This window comes from Eschrichtius robustus, chromosome 12 (assembly GCF_028021215.1).
Source record: "Eschrichtius robustus isolate mEscRob2 chromosome 12, mEscRob2.pri, whole genome shotgun sequence".
Classification (NCBI taxonomy): domain Eukaryota; kingdom Metazoa; phylum Chordata; class Mammalia; order Artiodactyla; family Eschrichtiidae; genus Eschrichtius; species Eschrichtius robustus.
In genome coordinates this window covers 38,939,122-38,963,188 of record NC_090835.1, presented here as the reverse complement: position 1 = coordinate 38,963,188, position 24,067 = coordinate 38,939,122, and the positions used below count along the sequence as shown (strand labels likewise).

Genomic DNA, 24,067 nt, shown 5'->3' with positions numbered 1-24,067 from the left:
GGTAGCGCAGTGGTTAGCAGTCCAATGCAGGGGACATGGGTTTGATCCCTGGTCCGGGAAGATCCCACATGCCGCAGAGCAACTAAGCCTGTGCACCACAGCTGCTGAGCCTGAGCTCTAGAGTCCGCGAGCCACAACTACAGAGCCCATGTGCCACAACTACTGAAGCCCGCGTGCCTAGAGCTCATGCTCCGCAACAAGAGAGGCCACCACAATGAGAAACCCGTGCACTGCAACGAAGAGTAGCCCCTGCTGGCCGCAACTAGAGAAGGCCCGCACGTAGCAACGAAGACCCAATGGAATGGAATGGAATGGCATGGCATGGCATGGAATAAAATACTGAAAAAAAAAAAGAAGTAACACTTGATAACTACCGCTGGTCATACTAAGTAAATGAAAATCCCTCTTCAAACCTATTGCCAAAATATAGACTATTACTGGCATTTTTCCTTAGCTGAGTTTTAAAAATACCTGTACTTCTGGCAATCAAGAAATATATGTGTAATTGTGGGTTAGTATTAATACATGTATTTTCTAAACCTGTGTGTTGAAAGGGGCTAAAGGCAAAGGTATTCCAGTGGCAATCAGAACATCTAGCACCAAGATCTTGTTTTTTCTAAATACCATTCCTAAAAGGAAGAAGAGCTTGTTGCAGAAGTATTTGGCTCCTGAATCTGGACAGGAAAAATACAAGATGAGCCTGGAACATCTTGCTGTAACTGAAAGTAAAGCAATAGTCAAAAATGATGGGGGGGCTTCCCTGCTGGCGCAGCAGTTAAGAACCTGCCTGCCGGGCTTCCCTGGTGGCGCAGTGGTTGAGAATCTGCCTGCCAATGCAGGGGACACGGGTTCGAGCCCTGGTCTGGGAAGATCCCACATGCCACGGAGCAACTGGGGCTGTGAGCCACAAGTACTGAGCCTGCGCGTCTGGAGCCTGTGCTCCGCAACAAGAGAGGCTGCGATGGTGAGAGGCCTGCGCACCGCGATGAAGAGTGGTCCCCACTTGCCGCAACTAGAGAAAGCCCTCGCACAGAAACGAAGACTCAACACAGTCATAAATAAATAAATAAATAAATAAATAAAAGAACGTGAATTTCTAAAAAAAAAAAAAGAACCTGCCTGCCAATGCAGGGGACACGGGTTTGAGCCCTGGTCCGGGAAGATCCCACATGCCGTGGAGCAACTAAGCCCATGAGCCTCAACTACTGAGCCTGCGCTCTAGAGCCCATGAGCCACAACTACTGAGCCCGTGTGCCACAACTACTGAAGCCTGTGTGCCTAGAGCCCGTGCTCTGCAACAAGAGAAGCCACCGCAATGAGACGCCCATGTACCGCCACAGAGAGTAGCCCCCGCTCACTGCAACTAGAGAAAGCCCGCACACAGCAACGAAGACCCAACACAGCCAAAAATAAATTAAAAAAAAAAAAAAAAAGTTAAATCACCAGTAACAAGGTATGTACCTTGTGATATGATGAACTGAAGAGGACACAGGATCATTTCTATCGCCCCAAAATATTAGGTTGGCCAGAAAGTTCGTTTGGGTTTTTCTGTGACATCTGACAAAAACCCGTATGAACTTTCTGGCCAACCCAATATACAACCTCAATCTAATCCTGAGGAAAGATAAGACAAATCCAAATTTAGGGACAGTCTACAAAATAACTACTAGTACTCTTCAAAAGTGTCGAGGTCAGGACTTCCCTGGTGGTCCAGTGGTTAAGTATCCGCCTTCCAATGCAGGGGACGCGGGTTTGATCCCTGGTTGGGGAACTAAGATCCCACATGCCGCAGGGCAACTAAGTACACATGCCACAACTACTGAGCCCAACTCTCTACAACTAGAGAGCCCACATGCCGTGACTATAGAGCCCACGTGCTCTGGAGCCCGCGCGCCACAACTAGAGAGAAGCCCGCCTGCCGCAACAAAGATCTCGCATGCTGCAACTAAGACCCAATGCAGCCAAACATAAATAAATAAATAAATATTTTTTAAAAAGGTGGGGGGGCTTCCCTGGTGGCGCAGTGGTTAAGAATCCGCCTGCCAATGCAGGGGACACGGGTTCAAGCCCTGATCTGGGAAGATCGCACATGCCGCAGAGCAACTAAGCCCGTGCACTACAACTACTGAGCCTGTACTCTAGAGCCCACGAACCACAACTACTGAGTCCGCGTGCCACACTACTGAAGCCTGTGCACCTTAGAGCCCATGCTCCACAACAAGAGAAGCCACCGCAATGAGAAGCCCGCACACCGCAACGAAGAGTAGCCCCCACTCGCCGCAACTAGAGAAAGCCCGCGCGCAGCAACGAAGACCCAATGCAGCCAAAAATAAATAAATAAATTTATAAGTGGAAAAACAGCCAAAATTTGAATAAAATGTACGGATTAGTTAATAGTATTATACCAATGTTCCTTTCCTGGCTTTGGTAATTATAAATTATACTATGGTTATGTATTTTTTAATGATGCTTTTGTTTATTGATACTAGACAACCAGCCTAAGTAAAGACTCTGATTTTAGTATAAGTCCCTTTACTAACAATCGGCATGAAACAGCATCATACTTAAAATCTAAACCGTTTAAAATCAGGTACTGAAATTCACTTAAGGAACTTAAGGGCAGTGTTAAAAAGGGCCAGGTTTTCACAGGCCCTCATCCACTTCTGCACGTTGGCTGGCACCATCACACTGCAGCCTCCTGTCTGCTGGAGAACAGACCACAGCACAATTTCTGCCACAGTGAGTTCATTCCCAAGAAGCCAGGAGCTCTTCCCAAAAGCTGAATTCATGGAGCAGAACACAGTGGCTTCCCTCTTCTGGCTGAAAAATAGCTCTATCTACCCAGCTATCTATAAGGGTTAAACTTACAGCATTATGCTTCTGGCCAAACAGAAAACAAAAAATGTGCATGTTCCCTTCTCCTTCAATGGGATACATCATTTGGATATTGAACTTCATCTGAGTCTTTAGCACATTCTTCCAAATTAAGAGTAAAACCCAGCACTTACGAAGGTTTTCTGGCGTGCTCTTGACTGCTGAATGTGTGTGAACAGTAGAGAGGACTCTAGTGGTCACAGAGCAGCCAGTGCAATACAAGCAGGGAGAGGGGAAGAGAGGGGAAGGGAGGGGAAGGGAGGGGAAGGGAGGGGAAGGGAGGGGAAGGGAGGGGAAGGGAGGGGAAGGGAGGGGAAGGGAGGGGAAGGGAGGGGAAGGGAGGGGAAGGGAGGGGAAGGGAGGGGAGGCTGGGTTTGTGTTGATCAAGATGTCTTTCAGTGCCCTGTAGTCTCTTCCAAACACCGAATTTAAGCCCAATGCATTGGTAGCTAAAGCAGTGGGTTCGTCAGCTTGGATTATGTTGGTAATATCCAAATCCACATCTGGCATCTGAATCATCTTGGAGAGACCATCGACTGCAGCTTTCAATTCATACAGATACTTTAGAATATCATCTTGGTGGAAAAAATAAAGTATCTTGGCGGAACTCAATAGGTTGAAGACTCTTCCTGCATCTAGCACGGGGCTCATGGTCCTGCCATGCACACTGGGGAGCCAGTACGTGCATCTACACAGAGAGGTGAGCCACACAATTACAGGGCTTTACTTAGTACATCGGCATCATGGGACCATTAGAGGAACTCTTATTATTTTTGCAACTTTTCTGTAATTTTAAATTTATTTCAAAATAAAAAGTAAATGACTTCCCTGGCGGTCTTGTGGTTAAGACTTTGTGCTTCCACTGCAGGTGGCACGGGTTTGATCCCTGGTCAGGGAACCAAGATCCCACATGCCACGTGGTGCAGCCAAAAACAAAAACAAAAAAAGGTAAAAACCCTATGGTATCAGTCTTTGAAATACATGAATTGGACCCATCATATCTTCCATTTTCTCTGAATAAACTGGACTTCATTTGACTTAAAAAGAAGGGATCAATTTTAATTTAATTGTATTTTTGAGAAAGTGTATTTATTCTTCCCTAGTGAAAACGCAGCCTGAGGAAAAAAAAAATCAGGTAGATACTAAGGATTTGCTATGGCTTTTAAAGACTTCTGTTCCCCAGTCTGAGAGCAGGTTGGGGGAAAAACTGAACCAATCTATGACTGACAATCCTTCCCTGGGTGGCACCTTGAAATTCTAACTTGTCCCAATTCTGGTGGTTGTGATTTAGAAAACATTTCTTTGGAGCCAGGGGCTCAACTCCATTTTCAGGGTTTTTTTTTTCCCTGAGCATCAGAAGGACTCCATGAGCTAACACGGCTTGCAGTTCTCTTTCTGGTTTTGGCATATTTATAGCAGAAGATTTGGCCATGGATGTGTTGAGTGTGGATGAGTAGGCGGCTAAAGCCACATTTATAAAGCATTTATAACTGTTGTTTCTTAGCCACTTAGGGACAGCAGTGTGTTTGATTCTGGCTTCTCTCTCGTTTTGCAGCCTTAGAATATTTATTCCTCCAAATTCAGTATTATTCTGATTCTGTTTTGAAAATAATAACAAACCATACAATTCAAAACTGCACAAAGGACTTGAATAGACATTTCTCCAGAGAAGATACACAAATGGCCAATGGCACATCAACATCATTCATTAATCATTAAGAAAATGCATATCAAAAGAAAACAATGAGACACCACTTCACACCTACTAGGGTGGCTATAATTTTTTTTTTTAATGGAAAATAAGGGTTTGTAAGGATGTGGAGAAATAGGAACACTGTTGGTAAGAATGTCAAATGGTACAGCCACTATGGAAAACAGTTTGACAGTTCCTCAAAAAAGTTAAACACAGAATTACCATATGATTCAGCAATTCCACTCCTACATACTCAAAAGAATTGGAAATAGAGACTCAGATAAATACTCACAGAAGCATTATTCACATTAGCCAAAAGATGGAAACAACCCAAGTGTCCATCAACAGATGAACGGATAAACAAAATGTGGCATATATTGACACTGGAATAGTATTCAGCCATAAAAACAAATGAAGTTCTGACACATGCTACAAGGTGGATGAACCTTGAAAACATTATGCTAAGTGAAATAAGCCAGACCCAAAAGGAGAAACGTTACATGATTCCACTTGTATGAAATCTCTACAACAGGCAAATCTGTAGAGACAGAAAGTAGATTAGGGGGTACCAGGGGTTCAGGTGAGAGGGAAATGGGGAGTTATTTAATGGGTATAGAGATTTTGTTTGAGATGATGTAAAAGTTCTGGAAATAGATAATGGTAATGGTATACAGCACTGTGAATGTATTTAATGCCACTAAATTATATAACGGTAAATTTTGCTGTACAGCAGAAATGAACAAACATCGTAAATCAATTATACTTCAATTAAAAAAAAAGACAAGGTGCAACCACTTTAAAAAAAAAATGGTTAAATTTTATGTTATGTGGACTTCCCTGGTGGCGCAGTGGTTAAGAATCCACCTGCCAATGCAGGGGACACGGGTTTGAGCCCTGGTCCGGGATGATTCCACATGCTGCGGAGCAACTAAGCCCGTGCTCCGCAACAAGAGAAGCCACCGCAATGAGAAGCCTGCGCAAGGTAACGAAGAGTAGCCCCCGCTCACCGCAACTAGAGAAAACCCGCACACAGCAACGAAGACCCAACGCAGCCAGTGGCTGAGAATCTGCCTGCCAATGCAGGGGACACGGGTTCGAGCCCTGGTCTGGGAAGATCCCACATGCCGCGGAGCAACTGGGCCCGTGAGCCACAACTACTGAGCCTGCGCGTCTGGAGCCTGTGCTCCGCAACACGAGAGGCCACAATAGTGAGAGGCCCGCACACCGCGATGAAGAGTGGCCCCCGCTTGCCGCAACTAGAGAAAGCTCTCACACAGAAACGAAGACCCAACACAGCCAAAAGTAAATAAATAAATAAATAAATTTATTTTAAATAAATAAATAAAATATTTTAAAATGTTTATGTTATGTATATTTCACAATTAAAGATTTAAGGAAACAAAAGTCAATACCAATATGGATTGGTTTTTCTAAATCGAGGATCCCCCAAGTAAAGGATGGTACAAACATGACTGAATTCATACTGCTTTGGAAAAGTTGAAAAACAGAACACAGGGGCTTCCCTGGTGGCACAATGGTTAAGAATCCGCTTGGCCAATGCGGGGGACACAGGTTCGAGCCCTGGTCCCGGAAGATCCCACATGCCACGGAGCAACTAAGCCTGTGCGCCACAACTACTGAGCCTGCGCTCTATAGCCCGTGAGCCACAACTACTGAAGCCCGCATGCCACAACTACTGAAGCCCATGCACCTAGAGCCCGTGCTCCGCAACAAGAAAAGCCACTGCAATGAGAAGCCCACGCACCGCAACGAAGAGTAGCCCCTGCTCGCCACAACTAGAGAAAGCCCGCGCACAGCAACAAAGACCCAATGCAACCAAAAGTAAATAAATAAACTAAAAAAAAAACAACAAAACCAAAAAACAGAACACAGGGAATTCCCTGGCAGCCCTGTGGTTAGAACTAGGTGCTTTTACTTCAGTGGCCCGGGTTCAATTCCCGGTCAGGGAACTAAGATCCCGCAAGCCATGTGGCACAGCCAAAACAAAACAAAAAACAGAACAAAAAACATAACTTACACATGAGAGGCAATCATAAAAATATATAATCATAGTGACAAAAATCAGATTTGAAAATCAAGTACCTTAAATTCTGGTATATATCCACGGGGTTCTAGTCTATAAAGTTAATTTACATTTTAAAACAGATTATTTTTCCTTTAAAAGTTAGGACCCTCCAGGCCCCAGTCCTTCTGTAGATTTCTTACCATCAATTCATCCCCCAGCACATACATACACAAGCTCCACAGAGCCTCCTCGCCAGCTGTCTCATCGCCTTAGCCTGGAAAGCATCCAATTCTTCCTCCTCTGGGACCAGATAAGTGCTGCCCCTTCTCTCCTAGACCATTCCAGCAAACAGGGAAACCTCCTTGACAACAGCATGCTCTTCACCAATGGGACTTAATGCTGTGAATTCTTCTCAGGTTTACCTATCAATGAATTCAATTTTCAAGATCTAAAGACCTTGCTGATGCTTTCAGCTTCAAATTTTGCTTAACAAAGTGACTCTGCTGCTTTGAGACAACAGAGACCTACAATCACACCACATGGCCATCAGAACAAGGAAAACTGAGCTGAGGGCCTATAGCTGCTGCTGTCTCCAAACTGGCCAGTGACTGACCTTTGTACTCAGGGGTGAACTCCTTCATTTCGGGAGGGAGGGACTCGTAGAAGCGCTGCTCCCGGGAGATGAGGGGCTTGCACACAGTGTGGTCGTCGTAGCGCATCATGCTGCTGTGTCCGCCCACCTGGTGGATGAAGGGCTCCAGGAGGACTCCCCGGTCTCCGGCCCGACTTGCGTTCTTGCCATACTGCCCCACTTCCATGGTTTGACAAACACACATTGCGTTGGGGGCCAGTTGCACACTGAGAGCAGAGGATGCAGCACATGAGCCACGAAAGGAGAGTTAGGTAGAAGGTCCTGGCGAGCTGAAAACCAACGGTCAGAGTCTGTTCAGCTTATTCTTCTCTCCTAACAGAGGGAAGAGAGGAAAAGAGGGAATCAAAACACCAGGCAAGTTACAGTTTCCCTGGAGTTCACAGAATATCCACTCCTGAGGAACAACAGGGATTCTGTCTTGTTCCCTGCTATGTGTTCCCCAGTATGTACAACACTGCCTGATGCATGAGAGGTAGCTGAGTCAATTTCTGTTGAATGATGTAATTTTGGTCTCCTCCATCCGTCTTTTTATGCACAGAAGCCCATATTCTCTTCCTTTCCTAGTTCTCAGATCCCTTCTAAGTTCTCTAAAGGATTTGATTTTAGAGCTACAGTATGTTGTAGCCATCAGGAAGGCAACTATCCCTGTTTACTTCACATTCAGTTAAGAGCTCAAGAAAAAAACAGAAAGCAACACCACTTCATTCTGTTCGGATTTTTCACAATACTCAGTACTGGTAAGGGTCTCTTCCCTGACTCAAAGGAAGGGTTTTTGCCTGAGAAATCAGGTCATTCTAGATTCCCAACTTTTCTGCTGAAGGTGCCAAGGACCAGACAGGAAAAGCCATTCCTTCCTGCGTTGTAGAAGCATAAAAAGGTTTTGTTTTGGGACTTCCCTGGTGGTCCAGTGGGTAAGACTCCATGCTCCCAATGCAGGGGGCCTGGGTTTGATCCCTGGTGGGGAAACTAGATCCCACATGCATGCCACAACTAAGAGTTCACATGCCGGAACTAAGAAGACCACGTGCCGCAACTAAGATGTCTGCATGCCGCAACTAAGAGCCCTCATGCCACAACTAAAAGATCCTGCATGCCGCAACGAAAAAACATGCCGCAACTAAGATCCCACGTGCCACAACTAAGACCTGGTGCAGTCAAAATAAATAAATAAATATTTTTTAAAAATGTTTTGTTTTTCTGAAAGGAATTCAGGCTTCATATTTCTTCTACTTTAAATCTATAGCCATCAATTTATGACCATGTCTAGCACCACAGAGCTTCCCTTTCTGTTTGACTCTAGGGACAAAGAAAAGCTCTTTGTACTTAAATAACCTCCTTTTAATGTCAGTCTTCTCTCAAGAAAGTTAATATAGTGGGCAACTTAATACTGAATATATTTTAAAAATTAGGAATGTAGTAGGTGGGGGGGGTGGGGGAGGGAAGGATTGGGAGTTTGGGATTAGCAGAGGCAAACTATTATATATAGAACAGATAAACAAGGTCTTACTGTATAGCACAGGGCACTATATTCAATATCCTGTGATAAACCATAATGGAAAAGAATATGAAAAAGAACATATATATATATATATATATATATATATATATATGTGTGTGTGTGTGTGTGTGTGTGTGTAACTGAGTCACTTGGCTGTACAGAAAAAATTAACACAACATTGTAAATAAACTATACTTCTATAAAATTTAAAAAAAAATTAAAAAGGAATGTAGTAGGCAAGACAACTTCTGAAAGATCAAGACTAAAAAAGAAAAAGAAAATATAGAGCAGAAATATGGTTTTATCTTCAAGAGATAATAAACTATTTTTTTTTCTGAACCTCATAATTATGGGCAAAATGAGCTATACAAGAACACTGTTGCAAAACTGCAAAATTTTCTTAATCCAAAGCTGCCCAGGAAACTATGTTCTATTTCACCGCTATCAACAAAAATAAACTATTCTCCATTCCCACTCCCACAAACAGATCAGCACCACTTTAAAGCTATTCATTTTTTAGTCCTCCTTCAGGATAAAGCAACTCCCTGTCTCAGGGAGTTTTTTGAGACTCCATTCTCTTGAAACAAGAGTTTGATGTACACCTCTGCGACTCCTACGGCACCCTGTGCCAACTCTAAGGCAGCAATAAATCACTGTAATGTCATCTATTTTGTCATCTGTCACCACCACCAAACCATTCTCTCTTAACTCCATCTAGGATCCAAGGCAGTTCCTGGCACACAGTAGTGCTCAAAATAAGGTTTGTTAGAATGAATTAAAATAATTCCAGAAAGAGGACCACAGTGAGTAAAAGCACAACAATATGAAAATAAAATATGAAAGCACAGTGGCAGTGCTTAGGGCAGAAAGCAATTGCGGAAGGCTTATCTCAGGGTTCCTGGAGGTGCCCACTGTGGCAGTGGACTCTAGTTAGCAATGTCAGTCGGCTCCTGCCCTGGCTCCTCTTCACCCTGGGATTGCCTCTGACCACAGATGGGATACCAAGAAGGTGCCAGACTTTCTAGCCTGGGTCAGTGGGTATCTGGTTTAGGAGAGGGGTCAACAGTGCCAAGTGCCCCAGAAGAGTTGGACATTAGGGCCATTCCTTGGACTCTGAGAGATCCGTGGCATCCTCTGCAGCCCCCACAGGACTGAAAGGAAGAAGTTCAATCTCCAGTCAGATGTAGACTTTGATATTTTGTTTCCCCTTGATGTCTACATAAAGTCATGGTACTGTTTTTGTGTTTGAAATATTTTCTTACAAGTAAACATGTAAAATATACCACATTTCTATAGCTCTGATTTGGCCTTTCTTTTTAAATAAACTGGGAACCTGAAAAAGTGGAAGTGCCCAGAACTCTCTCAACCTCTGTGAAGCCCTGGCCTACAAGGTGTGGAGCCTTGTATGTCACTTGAAGTAAGAAACTTCAAGTTTCCTCATGAAGACATGCCCACTGCCAACCCTGGGGGATATGCCGACGTAGGTGAAGGGCTTGGGCTTGACTCACCTACTGCCCAGCCTTGAAAGTTCTGGAAATAGCAAAAGCTCTGACTCTTTTTGATAAACAACCAGAGGTCATTCCTGAACTCTGGTGTCCACCAAGGCCCGCTGTAAAAACCGTGGACTGAGAGGGCTATGGATGATGGTGTCTGTCTCCACTATTCCTTTCCTAATAGAGTCCCAATCTTGTTCAGGCAGTCAAACCTCAAGGGAATGTGAAATTCCATTCTAGTTCAGGGAGAATCTTGAACAGTACCTCAGTTCTTACGAGCTTATTTAGGAAAAAGCATGTGACTCTCTTCTTCCCAATGAGATGAGGAGAAGTTGGCCAGGGATTCTCTGGGAAAAGATACCTTGCTCTTAACATGAGAGAGGGGTACCTCCTCTTCCTCAGGATATTATTCTGTCTGCACGTGATATATGAGACTACTGCAGCCACCTTGTGACTCTAAAAGATACTTGCCTAAGACAAGGCCAACATGCTGAGCATACAGAACAGGAAGAAAACATCAGGGCCCATGATGCTGTCACTAAAGTACTGGATATCCTGTTATGTAACAAAAATAAATTTCCCTTTATGCTTTAAGCCAGTCGCATTAGGATGTTCTGTCACTTGCAGTCAAAACCATCATAAATGAAAGGCCAGAAATAGTTGCATCAAAATCCCCAGATCTCCAGTTAATACACTTTGCACATAAAGAGGTCACTAACTGTTTTCTGATGACAACAAGGAAACTTCCAACAAATGAAGAACAAGCTCTTTCACTAATGACAAAGGGCATATTCTCCATAAGCCCCAAAATGAAAAATGCTGCTTTATAAAGTGTCCCTGAAGGCAGAGAATGTGAATTATGTCTGGTCCATAGCGCTGGTACCAAGATACTAAAAAAGAACCTGACCAACAGAAAATTCATTCTCTCATACGTAGAAATGAACCTGTCCAAATATCCAAATAATTAGTTTAGAACTGATTCTACTATGCTTCAGGAGGCAGACCATAAAAGAAATTTATACTCTTGCCACTTCAGGACCTTACTGCTCATTATTTTTTTTTTTTTTACAAACGGATCTAAATACCATGTAGTCAATAAATCATATTTCCCAGAGTGTAATTAATTCTCAAATATTTTGCAGACTGTCCTCTGCAAATACACTGACCTGATTTCAAGTAGTTTATGCCATTCAAGATGTCAACAGCTTCTGCAGTCTTTTCTAGACTTAAGAAACTACTAGCATAAAGAAAAACTTGTGGGGACTTCCTTGGTGGTCCAGTGGTAAAGAATACGCCTTCCAGGGCTTCCCTGGTGGCGCAGTGGTTGAGAGTCTGCCTGCCGATGCAGGGGACACGGGTTTGAGCCCTGGTCTGGGAAGATCCCACATGCTGCGGAGCGACTGGGCCCGTGAGCCACAACTACTGAGCCTGCGCATCTGGAGCCTGTGCTCCGCAACAAGAGAGGCCACGACAGTGAGAGGCCCGCACACCGCGATGAAGAGTGGCCCCCGCTTGCTGCAACTGGACAAAGCCCCCGCACAGAAACGAAGACCCAACACAGCCAAAAATAAATAAATAAATAAATAAATAATTAAAAAAAAAAAAAAAGAATACGCCTTCCAACGCAGGGGACATGGGTTCAACCCCTGGTTGGGGAACTAAGGTCCCACATGCCACGGGGGAACTAAGCCCACGCACCACAACTACTGAGTTCGCATGCCTCAACCAGAGAGACTGCATGCCGCAAACTACAGAGCCCAGGCGCTCTGAAACCCACGCGCCACCAACTAGAGAGAGAAAACCCACACACCACAACTAGAGAGAAGCCGATGCACCACAACTGGAGAGAAGCCCGCGTGCTGCAACGAAAAGATCCCACATGCTGCAATAAGACCTGATGCAGTCATAAAAATAAAGGGACTTCCTTGGTGGGGCAGTGGTTAAGAATCCGCCTGCCAATGCAGAGGACACGGGTTCAAGCCATGCTCCAGGAAGATCCCACATGCCGCGGAGCCACTAAGCCTGTGCGCCACAACTCTGAGCCTGCGCTCTAGAGCCCACGAGCCACAACTACTGAGCCCGCGCACCTAGAGCCTGTGCTCCACTACAAGAGAAGCCACTGCAATGAAAAGCCCGCGCACCACAACAGAGTAGCCCCCGCTCGCCGCAACTAAGAGAAAGTCCGCATGCAGCAACAAAGACCCAACGCAGCCAAAAATAAATAAAATTTAAAAAAATTTTTTGAAATAAAGAAAATATATAAAAATAAAAATATAAATATATAAAAAAAGAAAAACTTGTGAATTCTTTAAAAGCTACAAAGTATCAAAAATATCACATAACTGCAATCATGAGGGACTCTGGTTTCACTGCCATGGGTTAAACTAAAAACAAACCAAAAACAACTCCCTACCAGAATATGTTTTTGGTTTGGTTTGGTTTTGTAAACAAAACTCCAAAGGCTTTCCCTGGGGAAAACTTTATAAATGGTACTCTTTTTCCTTATGTGGCATCTTAGACCTGCGTCACTACAGAAATCATGGCCAAGTTTCACTTTTCTGTGTAGCTGTGTTCCCATGTAAACGTGTTTCCAAGTTACCTGTCTTGTCTACTTCCCAGGTAACATAAAGATTTTTCTCTGGAAAGGTGGAATCTCTACAGATACAGACCTCTATGCTGGCAAGCACTGGTTTCCTGGGTGTCAAGGAAAGGAACGAAGAATAGTGCTTGAAAATTACAAATTAGCCACTTTTTCCCCCCTAGTTTTTGGCCACGCTGCGTGGCATGCAGGATCTTAGTTTCCCAACCAGGGATCGAACCCGTGCCCCATGCAGAGGAAGCGTGGTGTCTTAACCACTGGAAGTCCCAGGGAAGTCCCACAAAATAGCCACTTTAATTCCACTACTCAGACCAGGGAAGTCCCACAAAATAGCCACTTTAATTCCACTACTCAGACAGACCCAGGAACCATACAGTGTGGAGGAACTTGTGAGCCGCCATCCCAGTTTCTAAGACCAGCAGAAAGCTGGCATTTATTAAAAGCATCTCCAGGACGCAAAAAGGCTCCCACTTTCCCCAGTCATCCCGATGGCCCTTTGCTGTGACTGACAAACATGCAGAAGTGAAAAGCAATTGCAATTAGTATTTAATTCCTACAGCCTAATTCTTTGACATGAAAGTCTGAAGTGGCATTTGCCCAGATTCAGAGTTGAAGGGAAATGTACTATTCTTCTTCCTCTCTACACCTTTTTGTCCTTGGCAGAAATAGGGCATTTCTCATTTTGGGGGCATTAAGGAGTACTGAAAGGAAGTAATTACAAGGAGTTACATTCTTAGGGTTTTGAGAAGAATCCCTAGGAAACTGTCTTAATCCGTCTGGGCTGCTGTAATAGAATACCATAGACTAGGTGGCCTATAAACAACAGAAATTTGTTTCTCACTGTTCCAAAGGCTGGGAAGTTCAACACCAAGGCAATGGCAGGTTTGATGTTCGATGAGTAACTGTGTCCTCATGTGGTAGAAGGGATGAAAGGGCTCTCTGGGGCCTCTTTTATAAGGGCACTAATTCTATTCATGAGGGCTCCACCCTCATGACCTAATCAGCCCCAAAGGTCCCACCTCCAAACACCATCACATTGGAAATTAGGTTTCAACATATGAATTTGTGGGGGACACAAACATTCAGTCTAGAGCAGAAATTACAATCAGTGTTTTCAGCTCTGCTGCCAGAGTACCTGTTCACTCTTTTTCTGATGAGACTTCACCATTTCTGCCATGACTTGATAAAATATTTGGTGAGGAAATCTTGTTTTTGTGAAAAGGAAACTGTCCTTCTCTATGGAAATAGTTTGTAGCATTGTGTGTACCGGATTGAAAATTATTTTACTTTATTTAGAGAGGATTAACCAAGATGGCAGAGTAGAAGGACGTGCTCTCACTCCCTCTTGCGAGAGCACGAGAATCACAACTGGCTGCTGGACAATCATCGACAGGAAGACACTGGACTTCACCAAGGAGGATACCCCACGTCCAAGGACAGAAGAGAAGCCACAGTGAGACGGTAGGAGGGGCGCAATCAGAGTAAAATCAAATCCCATAACTGCTGGGTGGGTGACTCACAGACTGGCGAGCACTTATACCACAGAAGTCTACCCACTGGAGTGAACGTTCTGAGCCCCACGTCAGGCTTCCCAACCTGGGGGTCCGGCAACGGGAAGAGGAATTCATAGAGAATCAGACTTTGAAGCCTAGTGGGAATTGATTGCAGGACTTCGACAGGACTGGGGGAAACAGAGACCCCACTCTTGGAGGGCGCACACAAAATAGTGTGTGCATCGGGACCCAGGGGAAGGAGCAGTGACCCTGGGGGAGACTGAACCAGACATACCTGCTGGTGTTGGGGGGTCTCCTGCAGAGGCGGGGGCTGGCTCTGTTTCACCGTGGGGACAAGGACACCGGCGGCGGAGGTTCTGGGAGGTACTCCTTGGCGTAAGCCCTCCCAGAGTCTGCCATTAGCCCCACCAAAGAGCCCAGGTAGGCTCCAGTGTTGGGTTGCCTCAGACAAAAAACCAACAGGGAGGGAACCCAGCCCCACCCATCAACAGTCAAGTGGATTAAAGTTTTACGGAGCTCTGACCGCCACAGCAACAGTCAGCTCTACCCACCTCCAGAGCCTCCCATCAAGCCTCTTAGATAGCCTCAACCACCAGAGGGCAGACGGCAGAAGCAAGAAAAACTACAGTCCTGCAGCCTGTGGAACAGAAACCACATTTACAGAAAGACAGACAAGATGAAAAGGCAGAGGGCTATATACCAGATGAAGGAACAAGAAAAAACCCCAGAAAAACAACTAAATGAAGTGGAGATAGGCAACCTTCCAGAAAAAGAATTCAGAATAATGATAGTGAAGATGATCCAGGACCTCGGAATAAGAATGGAGGCAAAGATCGAGAAGATGCAAGAAATGATTAACAAAGAAGAATTAAAGAACAAACAAACAGAGATGACCAATACAATAACTGAAATGAAAACTACACTAGAAGGAATCAATAGTAGAATAACTGAGGCAGAAGAACGGATAAGTGACCTGGAAGACAGAATGGTGGAATTCACTGCCATGGAACAGACTAAAGAAAAAAGAATGAAAAGAAATGAAGACAGCCTAAGAGACCTCTGGGACAACATTAAATGCAACAACATTTGCATTATAGGGGTCCCAAAAGGAGAAGAGAGAGAGAAAGGACCAGAGAAAATATTTGAAGAGATTATAGTCGAAAACTTCCCTAACATGGGAAAGGAAATAGCCACCCAAGTCCAGGAAGCGCAGAGAGTCCCATACAGGATAAATCCAAGGAGAAACACGCCGAGACACATAGTAATCAAAGTGGCAAAAATTAAAGACAAAGAAAAATTATTGAAAGCAGCAAGGGAAAAATGACAAATAACATACAAGGGAACTCCCATAAGGTTAACAGCTGATTTCTCAGCAGAAACTCTACAAGCCAGAAGGGACTGGCATGATATACTTAAAGTGATGAAAGGGAAGAACCTACAAGCAAGATTACTCTATCCGGCAAGGATCTCATTTAGATTTGATGGAGAAATCAAAAGCTTTACAGACAAGCAAAAGCTAAGAGAATTCAGCACCACCAAACCAGCTCTACAACAAATGCTAAAGGAACTTCTCTAAGTGGGAAACACAAGAGAAGAAAAGGACCTACAAAAACAAACCCAAAACAATTAAGAAAATGGTCATAGGAACATACATATCGATAATTACCTTAAACGTGAATGGATTAAATGCTCCAGCCAAAAGACACAGGCTTGCTGAATGGATACAAAAACAAGATACATATATATGCTGTCTACAAGAGATACAATACATTGTATCAGACAATACACTGTCTACCTCAATACATAAGGCAACTGCTAACAGCTATAAAAGAGGAAATCGACAGTAACACAATAATAGTGGGGGACTTTAACACCTCACTTACACCAATGGACAGATCATCCAAAATGAAAATAAATAAGGAAACAGAAGCTTTAAATGACACAATAGACCAGATAGATTTAATTGATATTTATAGGACATTCCATCCAAAAACAGCAGATTACACGTTCTTCTCAAGTGCGCACGGAACATTCTCCAGGATAGATCACATCTTGGGTCACAAATCAAACCCCAGTAAATTTAAGAAAATTGAAATCATATCAAGCATCTTTTCTGACCACAACGCTATGAGATTAGAAATGAATTACAGGGAAAAAAACGTAAAAAAGACAAACACATGGAGGCTAAACAATACGTTACTAAATAACCAAGAGATCACTGAAGAAATCAAAGAGGAAATCAAAAAATACCTAGAGACAAATGACAATGAAAACATGACAACCCAAAACCTATGGGATGCAGCAAAAGCAGTTCTAAGAGGGAAGTTTATAGCTATACAAGCCTACCTCAAGAAACAAGAAAAATCTCAAGTAAACAATCTAACCTTACACCTAAAGAAACTAGAGAAAGAAGAACAAACAAAACCCAAAGTTAGCAGAAGGAAATAAATCATAAAGATCAGAGCAGAAATAAATGAAATAGAAACAAAGAAAACAATAGCAAAGATCAATAAAACTAAAAGCTGGTTCTTTGAGAAGATAAACAAAATTGATAAGCCATTAGCCAGACTCATCAAGAAAAAGAGGGAGAGGACTCAAATCAATAAAAACAGAAATGAAAAAGGAGAAGTTACAACAGACACCACAGAAATACAAAGCATCCTAAGAGACTACTACAAGCAACTCTATGCCAATAAAAGGGACAACCTGGAAGAAATGGACAAATTCTTAGAAAGGTATAACCTTCCAAGACTGAACCAGGAAGAAGCAGAAAATATGAACAGACCAATCACAAGTAATGAAATTGAAACTGTGATTAAAAATCTTCCAACAAACAAAAGTCCAGGACCAGATGGCTTCACAGGTGAATTCTATCAAACATTTAGAGAAGAGCTAACACCTATCCTTCTCAAACTCTTCCCAAAAATTGCAGAGGAAGGAACACTCCCAAACTCATTCTATGAGGCCACCATCACCCTGATACCAAAACCAGACAAAGACACTACAAAAAAAGAAAATTACAGACCAATATCACTGATGAATATAGATGCAAAAATCCTCAACAAAATACTAGCAAACAGAATCCAACAACACATTAAAAGGATCATACACCACGATCAAGTGGGATTTATCCCAGGGATGCAAGGGTTCTTCAATATACGCAAATCAATCAATGGGATACACCATATTAACAAATTGAAGAAGAAAAACCATATGATCATCTCAATAGATGCAGAAAAAGCTTTTGACAAAATTCAACACCCATTTATGATAAAAACTCTCCAGAAAGTGAGCATAGAGGGAACCTACCTAAACATAATAAAGGTCATACATGACAGACCCACAGCAAACATCATTCTCAACGGTGAAAAACTGAAAGCATATCCTCTAAGATCAGGAACGAGACAAGGATGTCCACTCTCGCCACTATTATTCAACATAGTTCTGGAAGTCCTAGCCACGGCAATCAGAGAAGAAAAAGAAATAAAAGGAATACAAATTGGAAAAGAAGAAGTAAAACTGTCACTGTTTGCAGATGACATGACACTATACATAGAGAATCCTAAAACTGCCACCAGAAAACTGCTAGAGCTAATTAATGAATATGGTAAAGTTCCAGGATACAAAATTAATGCACAGAAATCTCTTGCATTCCTATACACTAATGATGAAAAATCTGAAAAAGAAATTATGGAAACATTCCCATTTACCATTGCAACAAAAAGAATAAAATACCTAGGAATAAACCTACCTAGCGAGACAAAAGACCTGTATGCAGAAAACTATAAGACACTGATGAAAGAAATTAAAGATGATACCAACAGATGGAGAGATATACCATGTTCTTGGATTGGAAGAATCAACATTGTGAAAATGACTATACTACCCAAAGCAATCTACAGATTCAATGCAATCCCTATCAAATTACCAATGGCATTTTTTACGGAGCTAGAACAAATCATCTTAAAATTTGTATGGAGACACAAAAGACCCCGAATAGCCAAAGCAGTCTTGAGGGAAAAAAACGGAGCTGGAGGAATCAGACTCCCTGACTTCAGACTACACTACAAAGCTACAGTAATCAAGACAATATGGTACTGGCATAAAAACAGAAACATAGATCAATGGAACAAGATAGAAAGCCCAGAGATAAACCCACGCACCTATGGTCAACTAATCTATGACAAAGGAGGCAAAGATATACAATGGAGAAAAGACAGTCTCTTCAATAAGTGGTGCTGGGAAAACTGGACAGCTACATGTAAAAGAATGAAATTAGATACACCATACACAAAAATAAACTCAGAATGGATTCGAGACCTAAATGTAAGACTGGACACTATAAAACTCTTAGAGGAAAACATAGGAAGAACACTCTTTGACATAAATCACAGCAAGATCTTTTTTGATCCACCTCCTAGAGTAATAGAAATACAAACAAAAATATACAAATGGGACCTAATGAAACTTCAAAGCTTTTGCACAGCAAAGGAAACCATAAACAAGACGAAAAGACAACACTCAGAATGGGAGAAAATATTTGCAAACGGATCAACGGACAAAGGGTTAATCTCTAAAATATATAAACAGCTCATTCAGCTCAACATTAAAGAAACAAACACCCCAATCCAAAAATGGGCAGAAGACCTAAATAGACATTTCTCCAAAGAAGACATACAGACGGCCACGAAGCACATGAAAAGATGCTCAACATCACTAATTATTAGAGAAATGCAAATCAAAACTACAATGAGGTATCACCTCACACCAGTTAGAATGGGCATCATCAGAAAATCTACAAACAACAAATGCTGGAGAGGGTGTGGAGAAAAGGGAACCCTCTTGCACTGTTGGTGGGAATGTAAATTGATACAGCCACTATGGAGAACAATATGGAGGTTCCTTAAAAAACTAAAAATAGAATTACCATATGACCCAGCAATCCCACTACTGGGCATATACCCAGAGAAAACCGTAATTCAAAAAGACACATGCACCCGAATGTTCATTGCAGCACTATTTACAATAGCCAGGTCATGGAAGCAACCTAAATGCCCATCAACAGACGAATGGATAAAGAAGTTGTGGTACATATATACAATGGAATATTACTCAGCCATAAAAAGGAACGAAATTGAGTCATTTGTTGAGACGTGGATGGATCTAGAGACTGTCATACAGAGTGAAGTAAGTCAGAAAGAGAAAAACAAATATCGTATATTAATGCATGTATGTGGAACCTAGAAAAATGGTACAGATGAGCTGGTTTGCAGGGCAGAAGTTGAGACACAGATGTAGAGAACAGACATATGGACACCAAGGGGGGAAAACTGCAGTGGGGTGGGGATGGTGGTGTACTGAATTGGGCGATTGGGATTGACATGTATACACTGATGTGTATAAAATTGATGACTAATAAGAACCTGCAGTATAAACAAACAAAACAACTAATACTAAACTTTCATTGGGTTATTTGTATGGAAATATGTTAATATAAATGTTTCAGACATTACATGAAATTTCTAAAAATCTTATATGTTCTTGTATAATGTTATAAGTCATAATCCTAGTTATTACTTTAAAATGTATATCTCAGAAATAACTAATTTTCTTGTCAACTGCATTATTATGAACTTTCATCAAATCTTTAACCGTGGTCATTTTTAAGTCTTTTGTCATTTACAGACAGTTCTGGGTGTACTCTGATGCTTTTGTAAATATGTTCCTATAAAAGGGTTTCATCTTCAGGAAATTCATGGAAAAGACTCTGACAAGTACAGGTTTCTGGTAACTGACTGTACTGCTGAACTGAATGAAAAGCATTTTCAGAACTCTAATGAAAAACTGATGAGCTCATAAAAGTGCTAACAAAAGATCAAGATAAAAAAAAAAATTAATTACATGGGACTGAGTGAACTGATGAGGATGAGTATAATTGTTGTGACTTTCTGTTTGAATTTTAAAAAAAGAAAAAATCCCACAAGGACTCAGAGGCAAAGAATATACAAATCAATTTTCACTGCAAAGTAAAGGAGCTGTTACAGTGGAGGATTACTGGACTGAATGACAATATTATGACATAGTATGAGTGTGTTTCATGTATGGTAACATCCATGTACAATACTTGGTGTCAGTCTATTTATCTCTTGTAAAAATAAAATACAGTGTGTGTGAAAAAAAAAAAAAAACCAATGATAAAAAACCTTAAGACAATCAAGATGTTAAAAAGTACTAAGGAATTACAATTAGCTTTGGTGTGATAGTGTTATTGTATTATGAAAGAAAATGTTCAGTTTTTAGAAATTCCCATTAAATTGTATAATGATGAAATAATGTGCTTTCTGAGATTTGCCGTAAACTACCTCAGCAGAGAAAGTATGATGGATGGACGAAGCCTGTGTGGCACCATCACGATAAGTCTAGAATCTAGGTTTGGGGTACACAGAGCCTTATTATATTGTTCTTTCCTCTTTTATGTATGTTTTACATTTTGTATTTAAAATGTTGACTAAGGTAGGGCCAAGAATGGAGCCTCAAGAGATGTGTTTTAAGGCCTCCCTGTATTTTTCAGTCTCTTAATTAGTGCTGCCTGGGTATGGTTAATCAAAGAGCTAGGACTCCGCCTAATTGATTGTGATGTTTCTGTTTTATCACCTACTGAAAGCTGCAGAAACCATGTGTCCTTTGTTTTCTTCTCACTACATTTATAGTTAAAATATATTTTGCTATCTAAAAAAAAAAAAAAAATTCTACTTCTGTGAATATTATATATATTTTATGTGTATCTGTGTGTGTGTGTGTACGTAGCTTACTAAATGAGTTGAATTCAGTAATCAACAGAAAATGGCCGTGCAAAAAAAAAAAAAAAAATTAAAAAATAAGAAAATTCCCATTGTGGAAACATGATACATTTCAGTATTTAGTAGTAAAGCTCCTCTCTGATTAACACAACCTTGAATAATGGAAATTAATCAAGAATATTATTTAATATTATGCATTAGAGTAGACAAGACCACTGCATTCTGACTACCATGTCTATTCTCACTGGGTCGTTTGCACTGGGGTCTGAATCAGGTTCTAGGGGAGGCAGGAGAAGTACAGCACCAAGCTAGGCTTTGGAACGTTTGGCAAAATCATGTGGTGATTAAAATTATATGACCCAGGACTTCCCTGGTGGTACAGTGGTTAAGAATCCACCTGCCAATGCAGGGGACATGGTTTCGAGCCCTGGTCCGGGAAGATCTCACATGCTGCGGAGCAACTAAGCCTGCGTGCCTAGAGCCCGTGCTGCACAACAAGAGAAGCCACCGCAATGAGAAGCCCGCACACCGCAACGAAGAGTAGCTCCCACTCACCGCAACTAGAGAAAGCCCATGCGCAGCAACGAAGACCCAATGCAGAAAGAAAGAAAAGAAAGAAAGAGAAAGAAAGGAAAGGAAGGAAGGAAAGAAAGGAAAGGAAAGAAAGGAAAGGAAAGGAAGGAAGGAAAGGAAGAAAGAAAGGGAAGAAAGAAAGGGAGGGAAGAAAGGGAGGGAAGAAAAGAAAGGGAAGGGAAGAAAGGGAAGAAAGAAAGGAAGGAAGAAAGGAAGGAAGGAAGAAAGAAAGGAAGGAAGAAAGAAAGGAAGGAAGAAAGGAAGGAAGGAAGGAAGGAAGGAAGGAAGGAAGGAAGAAAGGAAGGAAGGAAGAAAGGAAGAAAGAAAGAAAGGAAGGAAGGAAGGAAGGAAGGAAGGAAGGAAGGAAGGAAGGAAGGAAGGAAGAAAGGAAGGAAAGAAAGAAGGAAGAAAGGAAAGAAAGGAAAAAAGGAAGGAAGGAAGGAAGGAAGAAAGAAAGAAAAAAAGAAAAGAAAGAAAGACTGTGCCCAAATGAAAGGACCACTGGCTTAGCTTGTGGGGTTTTCAGTAATAGCTGCATTTTATTCAACACTGTCACCAGCCTCAGGAGCAGAGAAGAGGTCTAAATACTTGAGGAAAAGGAGCAGCAGACATTCTTCACAAATGTGGATGCTGGAGTAAGAGGGGCTTAAGTAGCAGCAATCCCCTCCATATATCCTGGTGACTGACGTTCAGAGAGGAAATAATGTAGTTTGTTTGAATCAGTTATTTTAGATTATTGGAAGTTTATATTAAAATGGTTAAAATTTTGTTAGCTTATGAACGGACTGCTCCCCCAGAGGTCATGGAGTTCCACTGCTCTGCCTATGAATTTGTATACCACCAGCTACAGAAGTCTGTATTTGTTTGTCCTTCATTTTCTTTAAAAAACTTTGGTTCCACATTTCACTGCCTAAAATGGGAAGGAGGCTATTTTTAAGAAGAACTTGCTGAGATTCTGAAATTGAATTTTTTCCACTGGTGAACAGCAACAAATGAAAATAAATTTGCACTTTAAAGACATTAGTTAACAATAGTTAGGTTGACTTTCTGGTTATAGGAACTAACTCCTTGAACATATAATTGAACTCCAAAATGAATTATGTTCTAATTCAAGTAAAATAAAGTTTCTGATATTGCTGAAATTTATATATTAATTTGTTTTCCTTTTTCAAAGCAAAAGCTGTTGGTGAGGTAAAATGACTATCAGGTGTTATTATGGCTTATAAATTAATAAGTGGGATATATTTAATTCTGTAAAAAAAATTAAAATGGGTGAATTGTGGTATATTCATACAGTGGAATACTACAGAAAAATGAAAAAGAACCAACTACTGCCAAACACAACACAGATAAATCTCACAGGTGTGATGTAGCAAGAAACAATCTAGACACAAAAGAGGCCATGTGGTGTGATTTCTATTTATATGAAATTCAAAATGATGAAGACCACAACAGTGGTTTCTCTGGGAAAATGCTAATTGAGAAGGGGCACAAAGGGAGAGGTGACAAAGATGAGTACTATACATATCCACTGAGCTGTGTATAGCTTTACTATAAGTCAGGACTTAATAAAAAGGGGAAAAAAATCAATAGTAGTCTCCTATACTAGCAAAACATAATTAGAAAATGAAAACTGTTTAAATATATCCCATTTACAACAGCAACCAAAACTATATAAAGTACATATGAATCTTTAAAAATTATGACAAATCAATAATAAAACTTTACTGAAGGACCTAAAAGAAGACATAAATACACCATATTCATGTGGGGGGGGGGCTCAATATTGAAATGCAATGCAATTTCAATAAAAATTCCAAGAGTTTTCTGACAAACTTGACAAGCTGACTTTATATTCATATGGAGGAGTAAAGACCAAGTAATGTAGCTAGACAGCAATGTCAAAGAGTAATGAAAGGGACTTCCCTGGTGGTCCAGTGGTAAAGAATCCGCCTTCCAATGCAGGGGACACAGGTTCAATCCCTGGTTGGGGAACTAAGATCCCACATGCCACGGGGCAATTAAGCCCGCGCGCCACAACTACTGATCTCACGCGCCTCAACGAGAGAGCCCACGTGCCACAACTAAAGAGTAAACCTGCACGCCACAACTAGAGAAAAGCCCGGAGCCACAGCAAAGAGCCCACGAGCCCGCAACGAAAGATCCTGGTGTCGCAACTAAGACCCGAGGCAGCCAAAAAAATAAATTAAATAAATAAATATTTTTAAAAAAGAATGTAGAAACTTATTTTTAAAAAAACTTAAAAAAAAAAAGAGTAATGAAAGATGACTTGCCCTCCCCAATAGCAAAGCTCTTTGTGAAATTATAGCAATTAAGGAAGAGTA

The 24,067-nt window shown here is 41.6% G+C and overlaps 1 protein-coding gene and 1 pseudogene across 6 annotated transcripts in view; both read right to left on the bottom strand.

Moving 5' to 3' along the window:
• IP6K1 (inositol hexakisphosphate kinase 1) overlaps nucleotides 1-24,067 on the bottom strand; it is an 82,357-nt gene that overhangs the window by 14,783 nt on the left and 43,507 nt on the right. For 2 of the 6 annotated variants that reach the window (XM_068557777.1, XM_068557778.1), the window contains exon 2: nucleotides 7,207-7,557. The exons of 1 other annotated variant lie outside the window; for it this stretch is intronic. In XM_068557777.1, the coding sequence (XP_068413878.1) occupies nucleotides 7,207-7,429 (223 nt within the window). In that variant the 5' untranslated portion in view covers nucleotides 7,430-7,557. Of the gene's footprint in view, nucleotides 1-6,818; nucleotides 7,012-7,206; nucleotides 7,558-24,067 lie in introns of those variants that run through there. 3 more of the 6 variants (XM_068557783.1, XM_068557781.1, XM_068557782.1) reach the window with 3 other exon arrangements.
• LOC137773254 (aminoacyl tRNA synthase complex-interacting multifunctional protein 2-like) lies at nucleotides 2,601-3,450 on the bottom strand (annotated as a pseudogene).